Source organism: Oncorhynchus clarkii, chromosome 14 (genome assembly GCF_045791955.1).
Source record: "Oncorhynchus clarkii lewisi isolate Uvic-CL-2024 chromosome 14, UVic_Ocla_1.0, whole genome shotgun sequence".
NCBI lineage: Eukaryota > Metazoa > Chordata > Actinopteri > Salmoniformes > Salmonidae > Oncorhynchus > Oncorhynchus clarkii.
In genome coordinates, this window is record NC_092160.1 from 6,497,501 (window position 1) to 6,515,000 (window position 17,500).

General features: G+C 44.8%; 2 protein-coding genes across 2 annotated transcripts in view; one reads left to right on the plus strand and one right to left on the minus strand.

Moving 5' to 3' along the window:
- The window catches only part of LOC139366111 (protein INSYN2B-like), a 13,717-nt gene extending 6,203 nt beyond the window's left edge, over nucleotides 1-7,514 (minus strand). Inside the window, exons 1-2 of the mRNA XM_071103213.1 lie at nucleotides 5,799-7,514; nucleotides 3,239-3,313 (exon numbers count right to left, since the gene is read on the minus strand). Coding sequence (XP_070959314.1) covers nucleotides 3,239-3,313; nucleotides 5,799-7,393 — 1,670 coding nt within the window. The 5' untranslated portion in view covers nucleotides 7,394-7,514. The remainder of the gene's footprint in view (nucleotides 1-3,238; nucleotides 3,314-5,798) is intronic.
- The window catches only part of LOC139366186 (dedicator of cytokinesis protein 2-like), a 155,079-nt gene that overhangs the window by 72,123 nt on the left and 65,456 nt on the right, over nucleotides 1-17,500 (plus strand). The gene's annotated exons all lie outside the window — the stretch shown is intronic.

Below are 17,500 nucleotides of genomic sequence, written 5' to 3' on the forward strand. Positions count from 1 at the left end.
CATTCTATGCTCGCTTCGAGGCAGACAATACTGAGCCATTCAGGAGGACTCTCGCCGCTCCGGTCGAACAGGTGCTTTCGCTCGCCGAGGCTGACTTGAGGAAAAACTCTAAAAAGAGCTAAAACTCACAAAGCCGCCGGCCCACATGGGATCCCTGGCTGTGTCCTCAGAGTGTGTGTTGACCAGCTGGCTGGCATCTTGTGGGACATCATCAACCTGTCCCAGGCTGTAGTCCCCACCCGCTTTACGGAGACCACCATCATCCCAGTGCCCAAGACAAAACAAGGTGACTTGCCCAAATCACTATTGACCCGTTGCTCTCGCCTCGGTCATCATGAAGTGCTTCAAGAGGCCGGTCATGGCCCACATCAAGGTCAGCATGGCAGGCACACTTGACCCACTCCATTTTGTCTACCACTCCAACAGATCCACAGAAGATGCAATTTCCATCGTTATTTACTGGGCCGTAACACATTTGGACAAGAGGAACATCTATGTGAGAATGCTGATTCTGGACACCTCTGCAACTGGATCCTGGACTTCCTGATGGGCAGACCACAGGCTGTGAGGAATGGCAACAACACCTCCTGCATATGGACTCAACACAGGGGCCCCCAGGGGTGTGTCCTTAGTCTTCTGCTGTACTCTCTGTTCACCCACGACTGCGTGGCTTTGCACAACACCAACAACCACGGTTGTAGGCCTGATAGGCAACAACGACGAATCAGCCTACAGGGAGGAGGTACACTACATGACCAAAAGTATGTGGACACCTGCTCGTCGAACATCTCATTCCATAATCATGGGCATGAATATGGAGTTGGTCCCCCCTTTGCTGCAATAACAGCCTCCACTCCTCTGGTAAGGCTTTCCAATAGATGTTGGAACATTGTTGCATTGATTTGCTTCCATTCAGTCACGAGAGCATTAGTGAGGTCGGACAGTGATGTTAGTTGATTAGGCCTGCCTTGCAGTTGGTGTTCCAATTCATCCCAAAGGTGTTTGATGGGGTTGAGGTCAGGGCTCTGTGCAGGCCAGTCAAGTTCTTCTACACCGATCCCGACAAACCCTTTCTGTATGGACTCGCTTTGTGCACGAGGGCATTGTCATAATAAAACAGAAAAAGGCCTTCCCCAAACTGTTGCTACAAAGTTGGAAGCACAGAATTGTCTATAATGTCATTGTATGTTGTTGCATTCAGATTTCCCTTCACTGGAACTAAAGGGCCTATCCCGAACCACGAAAAACAGCCCCAGACCATTATTCCTCCTCCAACAAACTTTACAGTTGGCACTACATTCTGGCTGACTGGGGCAGCTCTAGGAGGGCAGAAATTTGACGAACTGACTTGTTGGAAAGGTGTGATCTAATGACGGTGCCACGTTGAAATTCATTGAGATCTTCAGTAAGGTCATTCTACTGCCAATGTTTTGTCAATAGAGATTGCGTTGCAGTGTGCTTGATTTTATACACCTGTCAGCAATGACTATGGCTAAAATAGCCGAATCACTAATTTCAAGGGGTGTCCACATACTTTTGTATATATAGTACCAGTCAGAAGTTTGGACACACCTACTCATTCCAGGGTTTTTCTTTATTTTTACTATTTTTCTACATTGTAGAATAAAAGTGAAGACATCAAAACTATGAAGTGACACGTGGAATCATTTAGTTACCCCAAAAAATAGTTGTTATATTTTTGATTCTTCAAAGTAGCCACCCTTTCCCTTGATGACAGCTTTGCACACTCTTGGCATTCTCTCAACCAGCTTCATGAGGTAGTCACCTGGAATGCATTTCAATGAACAGGTGTCCCTTTGTTAAAAGTTAATTTGTGGAATTTCTTTCCTTCTTAATGCATTTGAGCCAATCAGTTGTGTTGTGACAAGGCAGGGGTGGTATACAGAAGATATTTGGAAAAAGACCAAGTCCGTTTTATGGCAAGAACAGCTCAAAACGACAGTCCATCATTACTTTAAGACATGAAGGTCAGTCAGTTTCTTCAAGTGCAGTCCCAAAAATATGACGAAACTGGCTCTCACGAGGACTGCCAGATGAAAGGGAGGCTCAGAGTTACCTTTGATGCGGAGAATCATGTCATTAGAGTTAACTGCACCTAGGATTGCCGCCCCAATAAATGTTTCAAGTGACAGACACATCTCAACATCAACTGTTCAGAGGAGACTGTGCGAAACAGGCCTTTCATGGTCGAATTGCTGCAAAGAACCCACTACTAAAGGACACCAATAAGAAAAATACCAAGAAACACGAGCAATGGACATTAGACTGGTGGAAATCTGTCTTTTGATCTGATGAGTCCAAATTTGAGATTTTTGTTCCAACTGCCGTGTCTTTGTGGGACACAGAGTAGGTGAAAGGATGATCGTCCTGACCGGTTGCATCACGGCCTGGTACGGCAAATTTTCCGTCCACGACCGCAAGGCCCTCCAGCGGGTGGCGAAGACGCCCCAGTACATCATTGAGACTGTGCTCCCACCCATAAATAATAAAATATAAGAATACAAACAGCATTATCAAGGATCCCACGCACCAACCCAGTCACGAGCTGTTCTCTCCCTTAACGTCGGAGAGACAGTATCGGAACATGAGGTCTGATACCAACAGGTTCAGAGACAGTTTCTATCTACAAACCATCAGACTGCTGAACACCTGAACTGGACTGACCACCTGCTCTGATTCTCCACACCTTAGCACACATGCACTCACTCATATACACACCCACTCACTCATACACACACCCACACAGACATACACACACATATCTCAACTACTGCTACCAGACTCTTAATATGCTGCTCAGTTTATACAATGCCCCCCCACCCCCCCATCCCCAATACTCATTTAAATATTGTTGTATAAATTGTGCCTTCCTGTATTATAATTATGCTACAATCTTTATTCTATTCTACTGCCATTTACTTTATGTTTGTATTCTTATATTTTATTATTTATTATTGTTGTTGCATAGTCAAGATGGAGCCTGCATTTTCATTGGACGGTAATACAGCGATGCAAATCCTGTACATACAACTCATAAAACGTGATGCTGAAACTGAAGCCATCTGCTAGTGGTTCGAGTGTACACCGTAGACTGCGGGTTGGGTATACTGTTATATTAGCTAAGTGTACCTGTATGTGGATTTTGATACATAAAAATAAGTGACGTTGAGAAGTGAAAAGGTATTAGTATTAATGTTGTATCAGGAAGGTGTTTTACCTGTATATGATGCAGGCAGTCTTCTGACAGGTGGGGCAGTTGTTGATATCCTGTCCAGTTCTGTAAGAGCAGCGCCTAACACAACGACGACAACAAGAACGACACGCAAACATCGGGATGAGGAGGAGCACACAGGAGAGCGTCATTAGTACTACCCCCCCCCTCCCCCCAAACAAACAGACAAGACACACATTCACACACAGAAACAAAGGGAGCACAAGACACAAACTTAAAAACAGCACCAAAACTTTAACTTAGCACTGTGCCAAACACACACACACACACACACACACACACACACACACACACACACACACACACACACACACAAATGCCACCGAGGAACAAAGTGTATCCTGTTGTTGTGAGTCTTGCTGTGCCCCTGAAACATGAATTGCGTATCTTAAATCATAATCTGGGAGGGATTAGTTTGGTATTATAGTGAGCCGTCAACCCAAGAGGAACTGACAGAGAGAAGAGGGAGGGAGGGAGAGAGGAAGGAAAGGAGTAGAGTGGAGAGAAGATGAGAAATAAAAAGTAGAGGAGTGGGTAGAAGAGCAGAGAGGAGAGAGGGGAAATAAGAGAGGGGGTGCAGTCTGTTGTCGGGGATCAGGGGTGAGAGGGAGAATGGGGACAGAGAGGAGAGAGGGGAAATAAGAGAGGGGGTGCAGTCTGTTGTCGGGGATCAGGGGTGAGAGGGAGAGTGGGGACAGAGAGGAGAGAGGGGAAATAAGAGAGGGGGTGCAGCCTGTTGTCGGGGATCAGGGGTGAGAGGGAGAGTGGGGACAGAGAGGAGAGAGGGGAAATAATAGAGGGGGTGCATCCTGTTGTCGGGGATCAGGGGTGAGAGGGAGAGTGGGGACAGAGAGGAGAGAGGGGAAATAAGAGAGGGGGTGCAGTCTGTTGTCGGGGATCAGGGGTGAGAGGGAGAGTGGGGACAGAGAGGAGAGAGGGGAAATAAGAGAGGGGGTGCAGCCTGTTGTCGGGGATCAGGGGTGAGAGGGAGAGTGGGGACAGAGAGGAGAGAGGGGAAATAAGAGAGGGGGTGCAGTCTGTTGTCGGGGATCAGGGGTGAGAGGGAGAGTGGGGACAGAGAGGAGAGAGGGGAAATAAGAGGGGGGGTGCAGTCTGTTGTCGGGGATCAGGGGTGAGAGGGAGAGTGGGTACAGAGAGGAGAGAGGGGAAATAAGAGAGGGGTGCAGTCTGTTGTCGGGGATCAGGGGTGAGAGGGAGAGTGGGGACAGAGAGGAGAGAGGGGAAATAAGAGAGGGGGTGCAGTCTGTTGTCGGGGATCAGGGGTGAGAGGGAGAGTGGGGACAGAGAGGAGAGAGGGGAAATAAGAGAGGGGGTGCAGTCTGTTGTCGGGGATCAGGGGTGAGAGGGAGAGTGGGGACAGAGAGGAGAGAGGGGAAATAAGAGAGGGGGTGCAGTCTGTTGTCGGGGATCAGGGGTGAGAGGGAGAGTGGGGACAGAGAGGTGAGAAGACAGTGATGGAAGAGAGAAAACAAAACAGAGTGACAGGAAAGAGATGAGAGAGCGATGTACTGATTGACAACAGAGGTAGCAGGTGAGTGGAATATAGTGAAAGGACAGAGGGTGAGGAGAGAGGAGCGGAGGAGAAGTCAGCTCTATATTTTATGGAGGAAGAAGTGATTCATATCAGGAGAGAAGGAAAGAGAGAGGGTGGTAATTAAAGATAGAGGGATGAAGAGGGAGATAACGGGGGGGTGGGTGGAGGTGAAAAGAGATGAATAGCATTCTTCAAGTAGAAGAATGAATGTGAATAAGGAGAAAGTAGAATGGGAACAAAGAATAAGTAGAAAATTGGACAATTTCCAAAATGAGAGCGTGGGAGAGTGTTTGATTTGGGTGAGAGAAATAAGGAGATGTAGAAACGAAGAGAAAGAGATGAGGGAGGGAGAGAAAGAGATGGAGAGAGAGAAGGAGATGAGGGAGGGAGAGAACAAGATGACGGAAGGAGAGAACGAGAGGAGGGAGGGAGAGAGAGAGAGCTGGGAGGGAGAGAAAGGAGAGAGAGATAGAAATGAGGAGGAGAGGGAAACTGAATGAGAGGGAGAGAGGTCGATAACTTATGTTGACCTTAAAGCCTGAGGGAGCAGCCATGACATAAGGAAGAAGTTCTGCCTGTAATTATATGGACCATATGATATAATGCATACAGAGGCAGAGCAGCTGAATACACCACAAAGGCAAGAACTGATATTTACTTTTATACAGCAGGGTTTAGAAAGGTGTTCTGTACACATATCCCTGTGGGTGTTCTGCCGTGCTCTGTAACACTGCAGCAATAACGTTCTGCATACAGTACATCACAGCCCCTGCAATACTCCCATGACCTTAAAGTGCATTACCAAGTTGAAAGCATGCCAGTTTTACATTGGAGTTGATTCTCAAAGGCACTCCCATACGTTCTCACATACATCCTTTCTCCATCTCTTTCACACTCAGTCTCTCACTCGCTCGCTTCTTCTCTTTCATCTTCCTCTCTTCTCTTTCACTCGTTCACTCTCTCACTCACACACACACGCCCCTCTCTCACCCTTCGCTGAGGGCCTTGCTTTTCTCCAGGTCTTGGATAACATTGAGGAGGACTTTGATCTTCTCCTGGTTGGAGAGCAGACTCTCTTCCACGCTGTGAAGACGCCCGTGGAGGCCCCCCGACACACACCCCTGTACCCCACCTGGTATCCCCGCCATACCTCCTGGTGCCCCATTGCACTGTGGGGCCACATGGGCAGCATGCAGAGCATTTGCATCTTTTGATTGGCCAGGGGTTTTGGAGTCTTCTTTTTTGATTGGTTGTGCTGGTGGTATTTTGGAGAGCAGGGGTGGGGTGAGGGGTGTATGTTTGGGTTGGGTCTGAAGGACAGGCGGTGCTGGTTTTGGGTTCACCTGGACAGTGTGGTAGGGGTTGGGGGAGGTTTTAGGTGGGAGAGGGGCAGAGGCCGAGGATTTTTTGCCTATGAGGAGGACTGGGGGTGGTGGCTTGGGGGTGACTTGTGTAGATGAGTTTGGTGGTGTGTGTTGGTTGTCAGATGACGTGTTTTTGTCCGGTAAAGGCTGTGTAGCTGGAGTATTTCTTGTGGATTTATTTGGCCTAGATGTGTGTTTCTCTGTGGTGTGTGAGTGTGTATCTGCTGTCTGTGTGTGTGTTTCTTTCTGATGTAACCTGGGTAAACTGGGTTCTGGGTCTGTATGTGTGTGCTGTGTATCCTTAGTGTTGGAGCATGTGGGCACAGGTGAATCTTTCGTGAGCGTGTGTGTCTTTTGGGTTGTGTGTGGAGAGGGCAATGTCTGAGTTTGTGTTTGAGTGTTCTTCATAGCTTTGTGTGTGGTTGGTGGTGTGTGTGTGTGTGTGTTCAATACAGGGGAGTCTTTCCGGTTCTGGTTGGACTGTTTCCTGGGAGGATTTGGGAGGGTCTGGCTTTCTGTGATCTTGCTGGCCGCTCGCCTGCGGCATGCAGTTGCCATGCAAGTGGGTGGGGCCTGGGACTGTCTCCGCCCGCAGGTTCCACAGAGACGGGGCGATGATGTCATCATTCTACAGGGCCTTGGAGGCGTGGCGTGAGAGCTCACAGAATGAGACACACTCCCTGACCTCAGCACAGGGCGAGACTCCTCCCCTCTCAGAGACTGGACCCTCCTCCTCTCTCTGATTGGCTCGTTCCCCTCGGCACCCTCAGTACATACCCCACCCACCACCTCAGGGGCAACCACACTCCCATTGGTGTATCGAGACGTCCGTTTCCCGCTGGACCTGTGACCAGACTCCCTGGGATTGGTCCTTATGGTTTTGATCTGACAGTAGACCCCGCCCCCTGACCCCTGTGACCCCATGTCATCCTGTGTCAGACTGTTGATCGCATTCTGACTCCTCTCCTTGGAAACGGCAAATCCACCGCTGCCGCTACTGCTGCACGAGTTACACATGGTCAATACCGTGGTGACATGGTTGTTACTCCTTGTCTCTGGGTGCTGCGTACTGGTTGGCTGGTTGAGTTTGATTGACGGGAGGGTCCTAAGGCCAGGGGAGGTTTGCACCCCCACGCTGCACAGCGGACCCCATCGCCCCCCCGCCAGGGGCACCCCGAGTGCAGGCACTGGATTGGTCGGATCAGCCACCCTTCTACCCATAGCCCCGGCTCAGCCCCCAGAGGAGCTGGAAGAGAAGGAGCCACTCTGTGACATCACAGCTGTGGGAGGCAGTCTTATATCTGAGTGGAGAGATGAGTTACTGGTCTCTGTTTTATCCAAGTGTGAAGAGTGTTTTTGAGAGAGAGAGAGAGAGAGAGAGAGAGAGAGAGAGAGAGAGAGAGAGAGAGAGAGAGAGAGAGAGAGAGAGAGAGAGAGAGAGAGAGAGAGAGGGAGAGTATGAGTTACAGTGTGTGAGAGTACTGATGCTTTTTTGCCATAGAATCCATGGTGGTCCCAATTCTGCCTCTGTCACTGGTATGACGTCACCACTCAGTCTGGCGATTGGTCCTCGTACCTCTGGGTCATTAATGAGCATGTGATTCAGTTCTTCATTGGATGAGAGAAGAAGGGTATAGCAGTTCTTCCGTCCATCTCTTTTTCACTCTGCGGAAAGAAGAGAAGAGGCTGATTTAGCTGAGACCACTAAAGCTCCAGTACCACTTCACTTGCTGCATGGCTGCAGACTGGATCAATGCCTTCATATCACTCCATAATCACTCTCTCCACTCCAGGTGGAAAATACCCAGGTTGTGTCCCGAATGACATGGGGCAGCAGGTAGCCTAGTGGTTAGAGCGTTGGGCCAGTAACCAAAAGGTTGCTGGATTGAATCCCCGACTGACAAAGTAAAAATCTGATCTTCTGCCCCTGAACAAGGCAGTTAACCCACTGTTCCGTGGTAGGCTGTCATTGTAAATATGAATTTGTTCTTAACTGACTTGCCTAGTTAAATTAAGGTTAGACATGATGTCCTTTTATAGTAGGCCTACACAAATGTTGTAGTGCACTATATACTGTAGGTAATAGTGTGCCATTTGCGACACCTCCACCACACACACACAAAATGTTCAGTTTCTGATTTTATTCACAGGTGCAGTGGAATGCTTGTGTTTCTCCAACAGTGCAGTAGCACATAGCAATAAAAAAAATAAAAAATAAAATTAAAAAAATAATCAGAACGAGCAATGTCAGAGTCCGGTATATACTTATATATACATATAATTAATGTTTTTAGCTTCTCTCTAAGAATGGAAGTGCCCGGGTGGGAGGTGTCAGGTTGTGCATGTCTGGGAGGCTTGTGAGACGTCGTTCATATATTAGCAAGCAGCGCTAATGACCTCATTAGCCTCTGACCGAGGGGTGCTAGCATCAGACACCATTGTTTACTAACTGCTATCATGGCAACATGTCTCCCATGACAGGAAGTATGACGGGTGTGTGAAGGTTTGCGTGAGTGTACATGAGTTCATACAGTATGTGCATGTTCATTTCTGAAAGATACTGTTTCTGCAGATAAATATTTTGACAGAATTTAAAAAAATAAATAAATTAAGTCTGGCAAGGACATCTTACGAGAGTCTGTGTGAGAGAGAGTGGCATATTGAGAATATGAATATTTTGAGTGTGAGTCATGAGAGACTTGGCCGTGGGACTTGGACTGTTTAACTGTATTTAAAGTCATTTCTCTGTAGTTAATTTTTTTGGAATAGTCATTCCTCAGACACACAGACATTCAGACACCTGCTGCAGCAGAGAACATAATTAGTCGAAACACACACATTTGTCCCTATTACTGTACAATATAATGTGTGTGTGTGTGTGTGTGTGTGTGTGTGTGTGTGTGTGTGTGTGTGTGTGTGTATGTGTCCTGCCATGTGTGTCCTGACCTGCCATGTCTTGCTTTACAATTGCATCACCAGCAAGTGTATAAACCACTGAGCCTGACCTTTGAACCCTGTTTACTATCAATAGAGCAGCCAACCTTATCCTCAAAGCTTACACACACACATACAGTATATACACTACCGTTCAAAAGTTTGGGGTCACTTAGAAATGTCTGTGTTTTTGAAAGAAAAGCGAATGTTTTGTCCATTAAAATAACACAACATTGATCAGAAATACAGTGTAGACATTGTTAATGTTGTAAATGACTATTGTAGCTGGAAACGGCAGATTTTTTTATGGAATATCTACATAGGCGTACAGATGCCCATTATCAGCAACCGTCACTCCTGTGTTCCAATGGCATGTTGTGTTAGCTAATCCAAGTTTATCATTTTAACAAAGGCTAATTGATCATTAGAAAACCTTTTTGCAATTATGTTAGCACAGCTGAAATATGTTATGCTGATTAAAGAAGCAATAAAACTGGCCTTCTTTAGACTAGTTGTGTATCTGGAGCATCAGCATTTGTGAGTTCGATTACAGGCTCAAAATGGCCAGAAACAAAGACCTTTCTTCTGAAACTCGTCAGTCTATTCTTGTTCTGAGAAATGAAGGCTATTCCATGTGAGATTGCCAAGACACTGAAGATCTCGTACAACGTTGTGTACTACTCCTTTCACAGAACAGCGCAAACTGGCTCTAACCAGAATGGAAAGAGGAGTGGGAGGCCCCGGTGCATAACTGAGCAAGAGGACAAGTACATTAGTGTCTAGTTTGAGAAACAGACGCCTCACAAGTCCTCAACTAGCAGCTTCACTAAATAGTACCCGCAAAACATCAGTCTCAACGTCAACAGTGAAGATGCAACTCCGTGGTGCTACTGAACTATATACAGTGCCAGTCAAATGTTTGGACACACCTACTCATTCAATGGTTTTTCTTTATATTTGACTATTTTCTACATTGTAGAATAATAGTGAAGACATGAAAACTATGAAATAACACACATGGAATCATGTAGTAACCAAACAAGTGTTAAACAAATTTAGATTCTTCAAATTAGCCACCCTTTGCCTTGATGACTGCTTTGTTCACTCTTGGCATTCTCTCAACCAGCTTCACCTGGAATGCTTTTCCAACAGTGTTGAATAAGTTCCCACAAATGCTGAGCACTTGTTGGCTGCTTTTCCTTCACTCTGCAGTCCAACTCATCCCAAACCATCTCAATTAGATTGAGGTCAGGTGATTGTGGAGGCCAGGTCATCTGATACAGCACTCTGGCACTCTCCTTCTTGGTCAAATAGCCCTAACACAGCCTTGAGGTTTGTTTTGGGTAATTGTCCTGTTGAATTCTAAACAAATCACAGACAGTGTCACCAGCAAAGCACCCCTGCCCCATCACACCTCTTCCTCCATGCTTCACGGTGGGAACGGGGGGAAATACATTTATGCACGATAGTGCACGCGCGCAGCCGGTTTGGGTTCCGTGTAAGTAGTGGTTTCTGTGCAGCAATTCGACCATAAAGGCCTGATTCATGCAGTCTCCTCTGAACAGTTGATTTTGAGATGTGTCTGTTATTTGAACTCTGTGAAGCATTTTTTTGGGCTGCAACTTCTGAGGCTGGTAACGCTAATGAACTTATCCTCTTACAGCAGAGGTTACGCTGGGTCATCCATTCCTGTGGCGGTCTTCATGAGAGCCAGTTTAATTATTGCGCTTGAAATTTTCCAGATTGACTGACCTTCATGTCTTAAAGTAATGATGGGCTGTCATTTCTCTTTGCTTAATTGAGCTGTTCGTGCCATAATATGGACTTGTTCTTTTACCAAAATGGGCTCTCTTCTGTATACCTCCCTACCTTGTCACAACACAACTGATTGGCTCAAACGCATTAAGAAGGAAAGAAATTCCACAAATTAACTTTTAACAAGCCACACCTGTTACAGTTTTTTTCCAACTGCTTACACACGTTTTCAAAACTGTCTCCTTTTTTCAAAACTCTACACACAATTCCCAAAACTGCACACACAAAATGCAAAATGCCTCACATCTCCTTCAAAATGTAACACTGCATTCAAAATGCCATAAACACATGTCAGAATGAAGCATTTGCATCAAATGACAAACACGGCTTTCATAATAGTACATTTTCGGATATACCATGTAAACACTGTTGTTCTAAATCTAAAGCTCTTTGGTCTTTCATAGGCTTATATCTACATTTCAATACAATGTTCTACGGTGAAAGTAATCTGCTGAGAGGGGTAACAAGTACACTGTAAACACCAATACAATGTTCTACAGTGAAAGTAATCTGCTGAGAGGGGTAACAAGTACACTGTAAACACCAATACAATGTTCTACAGTGAAAGTAATCTGCTGAGAGGGGTAACAAGTACACTGTAAACACCAATACAATGTTCTACAGTGAAAGTAATCTGCTGAGAGGGGTAACAAGTACACTGTAAACACCAATACAATGTAGAAACAGAAAATATTTATTAGGCCAAACATTACTGTTGTATACAGTAGCATACAACAAAACCATAAACATATGTAAACCAAAAGTATATTCTTTAGAATACTGTAAAGATTTCAATTGTGTGTGTGGGGTCCCGGGGGGCAGTCCAGGAATTGGTAGGGGGGGGGGGGGGGGGGGGGGGGGGGGCAGTCACCAGTGCTAAGCTACGCTTCATCTCTCCTCCGGCCTGGGTCTGGCCACAATACTTCGTCCACATCACAAGATAGGTTTTCTCTTGCCAAACATCGAGGGAAGTATCTCCTAGCATGGCGTATCCAACCTTGGACAGAGGCAACCTCTATGTCCCCACATGCGTCCTCCATTGCCTGGAGAAGCGGCATGCAGGCATAGGGTTGGCAATCATACACTTTCCAGCGCCAGGCTGAGAAGAATTCCTCTATGGGATTTAGAAAATGTGAATATGGGGGGAGGTACAAAACTACAAATTGTGGATGGGTGGCAAACCAGTTTTGGACCAGAACAGCCCGGTGAAAACTAACATTGTCGCATAAAACCACAAATCTAGCAGGCTCCTGATCTGGATCAGGGACAAGCATTGTGTAAATTGCATCCAGAAAAGTGAGCATATGGCCGGTGTTGTACGGACCCAGTGTGGCATTGTGATGGAGGACCCCGTTTTGAGTGATGTCAGCACACAGTTATATTACCCCCACGCTGTCCAGGGACATTGGTAATTGCCCTCTGTCCTATTACATTTCTTCCGCGGCGCCTGGTTTTGGTGAGGTTGAAGCCAACCTCATCCACATACAGTGCCTTGCGAAAGTATTCGGCCCCCTTGAACTTTGCGACCTTTTGCCACATTTCAGGCTTCAAACATAAAGATATAAAACTGTATTTTTTTGTGAAGAATCAACAACAAGTGGGACACAATCATGAAGTGGAACGACATTTATTGGATATTTCAAACTTTTTTAACAAATCAAAAACTGAAAAATTGGGCGTGCAAAATTATTCAGCCCCTTTACTTTCAGTGCAGCAAACTCTCTCCAGAAGTTCAGTGAGGATCTCTGAATGATCCAATGTTGACCTAAATGACTAATGATGATAAATACAATCCACCTGTGTGTAATCAAGTCTCCGTATAAATGCACCTGCACTGTGATAGTCTCAGAGGTCCGTCAAAAGCGCAGAGAGCATCATGAAGAACAAGGAACACACCAGGCAGGTCCGAGATACTGTTGTGAAGAAGTTTAAAGCCGGATTTGGATACAAAAAGATTTCCCAAGCTTTAAACATCCCAAGGAGCACTGTGCAAGCGATAATATTGAAATGGAAGGAGTATCAGACCACTGCAAATCTACCAAGACCTGGCCGTCCCTCTAAACTTTCAGCTCATACAAGGAGAAGACTGATCAGAGATGCAGCCAAGAGGCCCATGATCACTCTGGATGAACTGCAGAGATCTACAGCTGAGGTGGGAGACTCTGTCCATAGGACAACAATCAGTCGTATATTGCACAAATCTGGCCTTTATGGAAGAGTGGCAAGAAGAAAGCCATTTCTTAAAGATATCCATAAAAAGTGTCGTTTGAAGTTTGCCACAAGCCACCTGGGAGACACACCAAACATGTGGAAGAAGGTGCTCTGGTCAGATGACAATGCAAAACGTTATGTTTGGCGTAAAAGCAACACAGCTCATCACCCTGAACACACCATCCCCACTGTCAAACATGGTGGTGGCAGCATCATGGTTTGGGCCTGCTTTTCTTCAGCAGGGACAGGGAATGGATGGTTAAAATTGATGGGAAGATGGATGGAGCCAAATACAGGACCATTCTGGAAGAAAACCTGATGGAGTCTGCAAAAGACCTGAGACTGGGACGGAGATTTGTCTTCCAACAAGACAATGATCCAAAACATAAAGCAAAATCTACAATGGAATGGTTCAAAAATAAACATATCCAGGTGTTAGAATGGCCAAGTCAAAGTCCAGACCTGAATCCAATCGAGAATCTGTGGAAAGAACTGAAAACTGCTGTTCACAAATGCTCTCCATCCAACCTAACTGAGCTCGAGCTGTTTTGCAAGCAGGAATGGGAAAAAATGTCAGTCTCTCGATGTGCAAAACTGATAGAGACATACCCCAAGCGACTTACAGCTGTAATCGCAGCAAAAGGTGGCGCTATAAAGTATTAACTTAAGGGGGCTGAATAATTTTGCACGCCCAATTTTTCAGTTTTTGATTTGTTAAAAAAGTTTGAAATATCCAATAAATGTCGTTCCACTTCATGATTGTGTCCCACTTGTTGTTGATTCTTCACAAAAAAATACAGTTTTATATCTTTATGTTTGAAGCCTGAAATGTGGCAAAAGGTCGCAAAGTTCAAACTGGGCCAAATACTTTCGCAAGGCACTGTAAATAAATTCATGGCGAATTACATGGGCATCCAGCTCCAACACTCTCTGTAACAGACAAAAGGATATACAGATGAGTAAATATGGTATGTCGGAAGTACTGAAAGTACTGTTGCATACATACCTCTACAAAGTCATGTCGCATATTCTTGACTCTGTCAGAGTTTCTCTCAAATGGCACCTTGTAAAGTTGTTTCATCGTCACTCGGTGCCGTTGGAGGATGCGTTGTATGGTCGACAGGCTGACAGCGTTGATGTTGTTAAATATGGTGTCACTATTCAAGACATTTCCTCTTATCTCTCGAATCCTAATTGCATTGTTGGCCAAAACCATATTTATAATTGCAGTCTCTTGTACATCTGTAAACAAGCGTCCTCGTCCTCCATGATGTCTTTGCCTTTCCACTCTGTACAGAATTCAAACACAGCATGTGTTCAGCATAGGAACTGTAAACAATGTACAAAAAAATGTAGTACAGCATGATAACCAACCTCATTCATTCAATGCAGTGCAGTAAATGGATGGCTTAGAGTTACAAATGTTTATGCAATACTATGCAGTCATATGTATTTTACAGTACAATACTGTAATGCTAAAATAGTCATTAGATAGTTGCATACCTGTTCTCATTTCTGAAGGTTCGAATTATAGACGCCACTGTAAATCGACTCAAGTTGGGCTGGACTCTCAGTCCAGCCTCTCTCATGGTCAAACCGTGGTTGATCACATGATCAACAAGTGTTGCCCTAATCTCATAAGAGATGGCTCTCCTTCCTTCTCTTCTTTGCCTTCGTTCTCTTCTTCCTCTTCCCCTTCCTCTCCCTCCTACTCCTCTTGCTCTCTGTCCACTCTTGGCATCCATTGTTCAAAACAGGTCATCTGACCTTTGACCTATTTATAGGCTTATACTACAGTAAAGCACTGATTGGTTAGTGATCAGTTAAGCTATTAGTGTTTGCACATGTGAGGAGTGTGTGCCACCTGGTGAATAAGTGTAGCACTTTGATTGGTTGTGTTTGGAAAAGGAAAGCAAGTCACTTCCTGTTAGATTTTTGTGTTTTAGGTAGAGAATTGTGTGTAGTGTTTTGAAAAAAAGTGTTTTATGCAATTGACAACTGAGTCAAAGGCTGAGAAATAGCTTATGCTTCTGGATATTTGGTGTGTAGTTTTGCACTTTGAGTGAGAGGTTTCAGAAATCGTGTGACATGAAAAGATTTTGTGTGTAAGCAGTTGGAAAAAACTGTAATTGAAATGAAACTGGTTGAGAGAATGCCAAGAGTATGCAAAGCTGTCATCAAGGAAAAGGGTGGCTACTTTGAAGAACACTTTTTTGGTTACTACATGATTCCATATGTGTTATTTCATAGTTTTGATGTCTTCACTATTATTCTACAATGTAGAAAAGTAGTCAAATTAAAGAAAAACCCTTGAATGAGTAGTTGTGTCCAAACTTCTGACTGGTACTGTATATATAGTAAGTAGGCTTTGAGGATAAGGGCGGCTTCTCTAGTGTTATATATGTTATCTAGTGATATTCTCTCTGACACACACACACACACACACACACACACAGTGCAGATGTTTACTTGTATGCTCTTTACTGAGACACATCCTGTGGTGTAGATTGAGTCATCCTGTGCAGGGAATGCATAAGGAGACACAGGAGAAGAAGGTACTGAAGCAAAAGAGGAGATGGAGCGAGGAGAAAGGGATGGGAACAAAGCACAGTGGAGGATAGAGGGGGTAGAGGTCTTTAAAGGAAGGCAGAAGATAGGATAAAAGGAGCGTTTTCAGGGAGGGGAAGAATCACTGATGAGATGTGAGAGATATGAGATTGTGTGTGTGTGTGTGTGTGTGTGTCTGTAGAAAAGTGAAGAGAACAGTTGAGAGAGAGGCCAGACTGAAGAGAGTGAGGGGAGGGGGGGGGTAAACTTCAATTAAAGCATCCGTCACCACACTTTTAGACACACACACACACCGAGAGTGATAAATAGAAAGTGTGAAGTACATAGTCATAATGGTAAAAACATTGCCTCAGCTTCAGACGCTTTGAGAGCCTCTGAACAGTTGGTTGGTATTTAAAAATACCTTTTGAACACAACGCCCTGTAGGCATCTAACAAAAAAAGTTTTGAATATGTGTCAAGTCACTGAGACACTGTGTCAGGACAGTGATGATCAGACAAAGTGTGTGTGTGTTTGACAGTGAGTGTGTGTGTGTGGGTGGGTGTGCATGTGTGTGTGTGTGTGTTTGCGTGCACTTGCCTGCATGTGTGTGGGGGATGCGTTACTGCACAGTAATCAAACCTTGCTCTCGCCCATTTACAGGACAGGACACTGCAGTGTATCGATCTCTGATGAGAGCTCCTCTGATGTATAGAGAAACTGTTACAACAGAAACAACTCGACGGTTAAGTTTAGCCATTCATTCAGAAATGTTAAGTTAAGGGTTAAGGTTTGGGATACTGTTACAACAGAAACAACTCGACGGTTAAGTTTAGCCATTCATTCAGAAATGTTAAGTTAAGGGTTAAGGTTTGGGATACTGTTACAACAGAAACAACTCGACGGTTAAGTTTAGCCATTCATTCAGAAATGTTAAGTTAAGGGTTAAGGTTTGGGATACTGTTACAACAGAAACAACTCGACGGTTAAGTTTAGCCATTCATTCAGAAATGTTAAGTTAAGGGTTAAGGTTTGGGATACTGTTACAACAGAAACAACTTGACGGTTAAGTTTAGCCATTCATTCAGAAATGTTAAGTTAAGGGTTAAGGTTTGGGATACTGTTACAACAGAAACAACTTGACGGTTAAGTTTAGCCATTCATTCAGAAATGTTAAGTTAAGGGTTAAGGTTTGGGACACTGTTACAACAGAAACAACTCGACGGTTAAGTTTAGCTGTAACGGTCTGACGAGGAGGAGTAGTAGGAAGGATCGGAGGACCAAAATGCAGCGTGGTATGTATCCATAATATAATTTAATGAGACTGAATACAAAAGAACAAGAGAATCAAAATGAAAACCGAAACAGTCCCGAATGATGCAAACACTGAAACGGAATATAATTACCCACAACTCAAGGGTGAAAACAGGCTGCCTAAGTATGGTTCTCAATCAGGGACAACTATAGACAGCTGCCTCTGATTGAGAACCATACCAGGCCAAACACAGAAATCCCAAATCATAGAAAAGAGAACATAGACTGCCCACCCCAACTCACGCCCTGACCATACTAAAACAAAGACAAAACAAAGGAACTAAGGTCAGAACGTGACATTAGCCATTAATTCAGAAATGTTAAGTTAAGGGTTAAGGTTTGGGATAATGTTACAACAGAAACAACTCGACGGTTAAGTTTAGCCATTCATTCAGAAATTCTACATTAAGAGTTACAGTCCACCCATCAGAACCTGGTTCCTCTCTAGGTTTCTTCCTAGGTTCCGGCCTTTCTAGGGAGTTTTTCCTAGTCACCGTGCTTCTACAT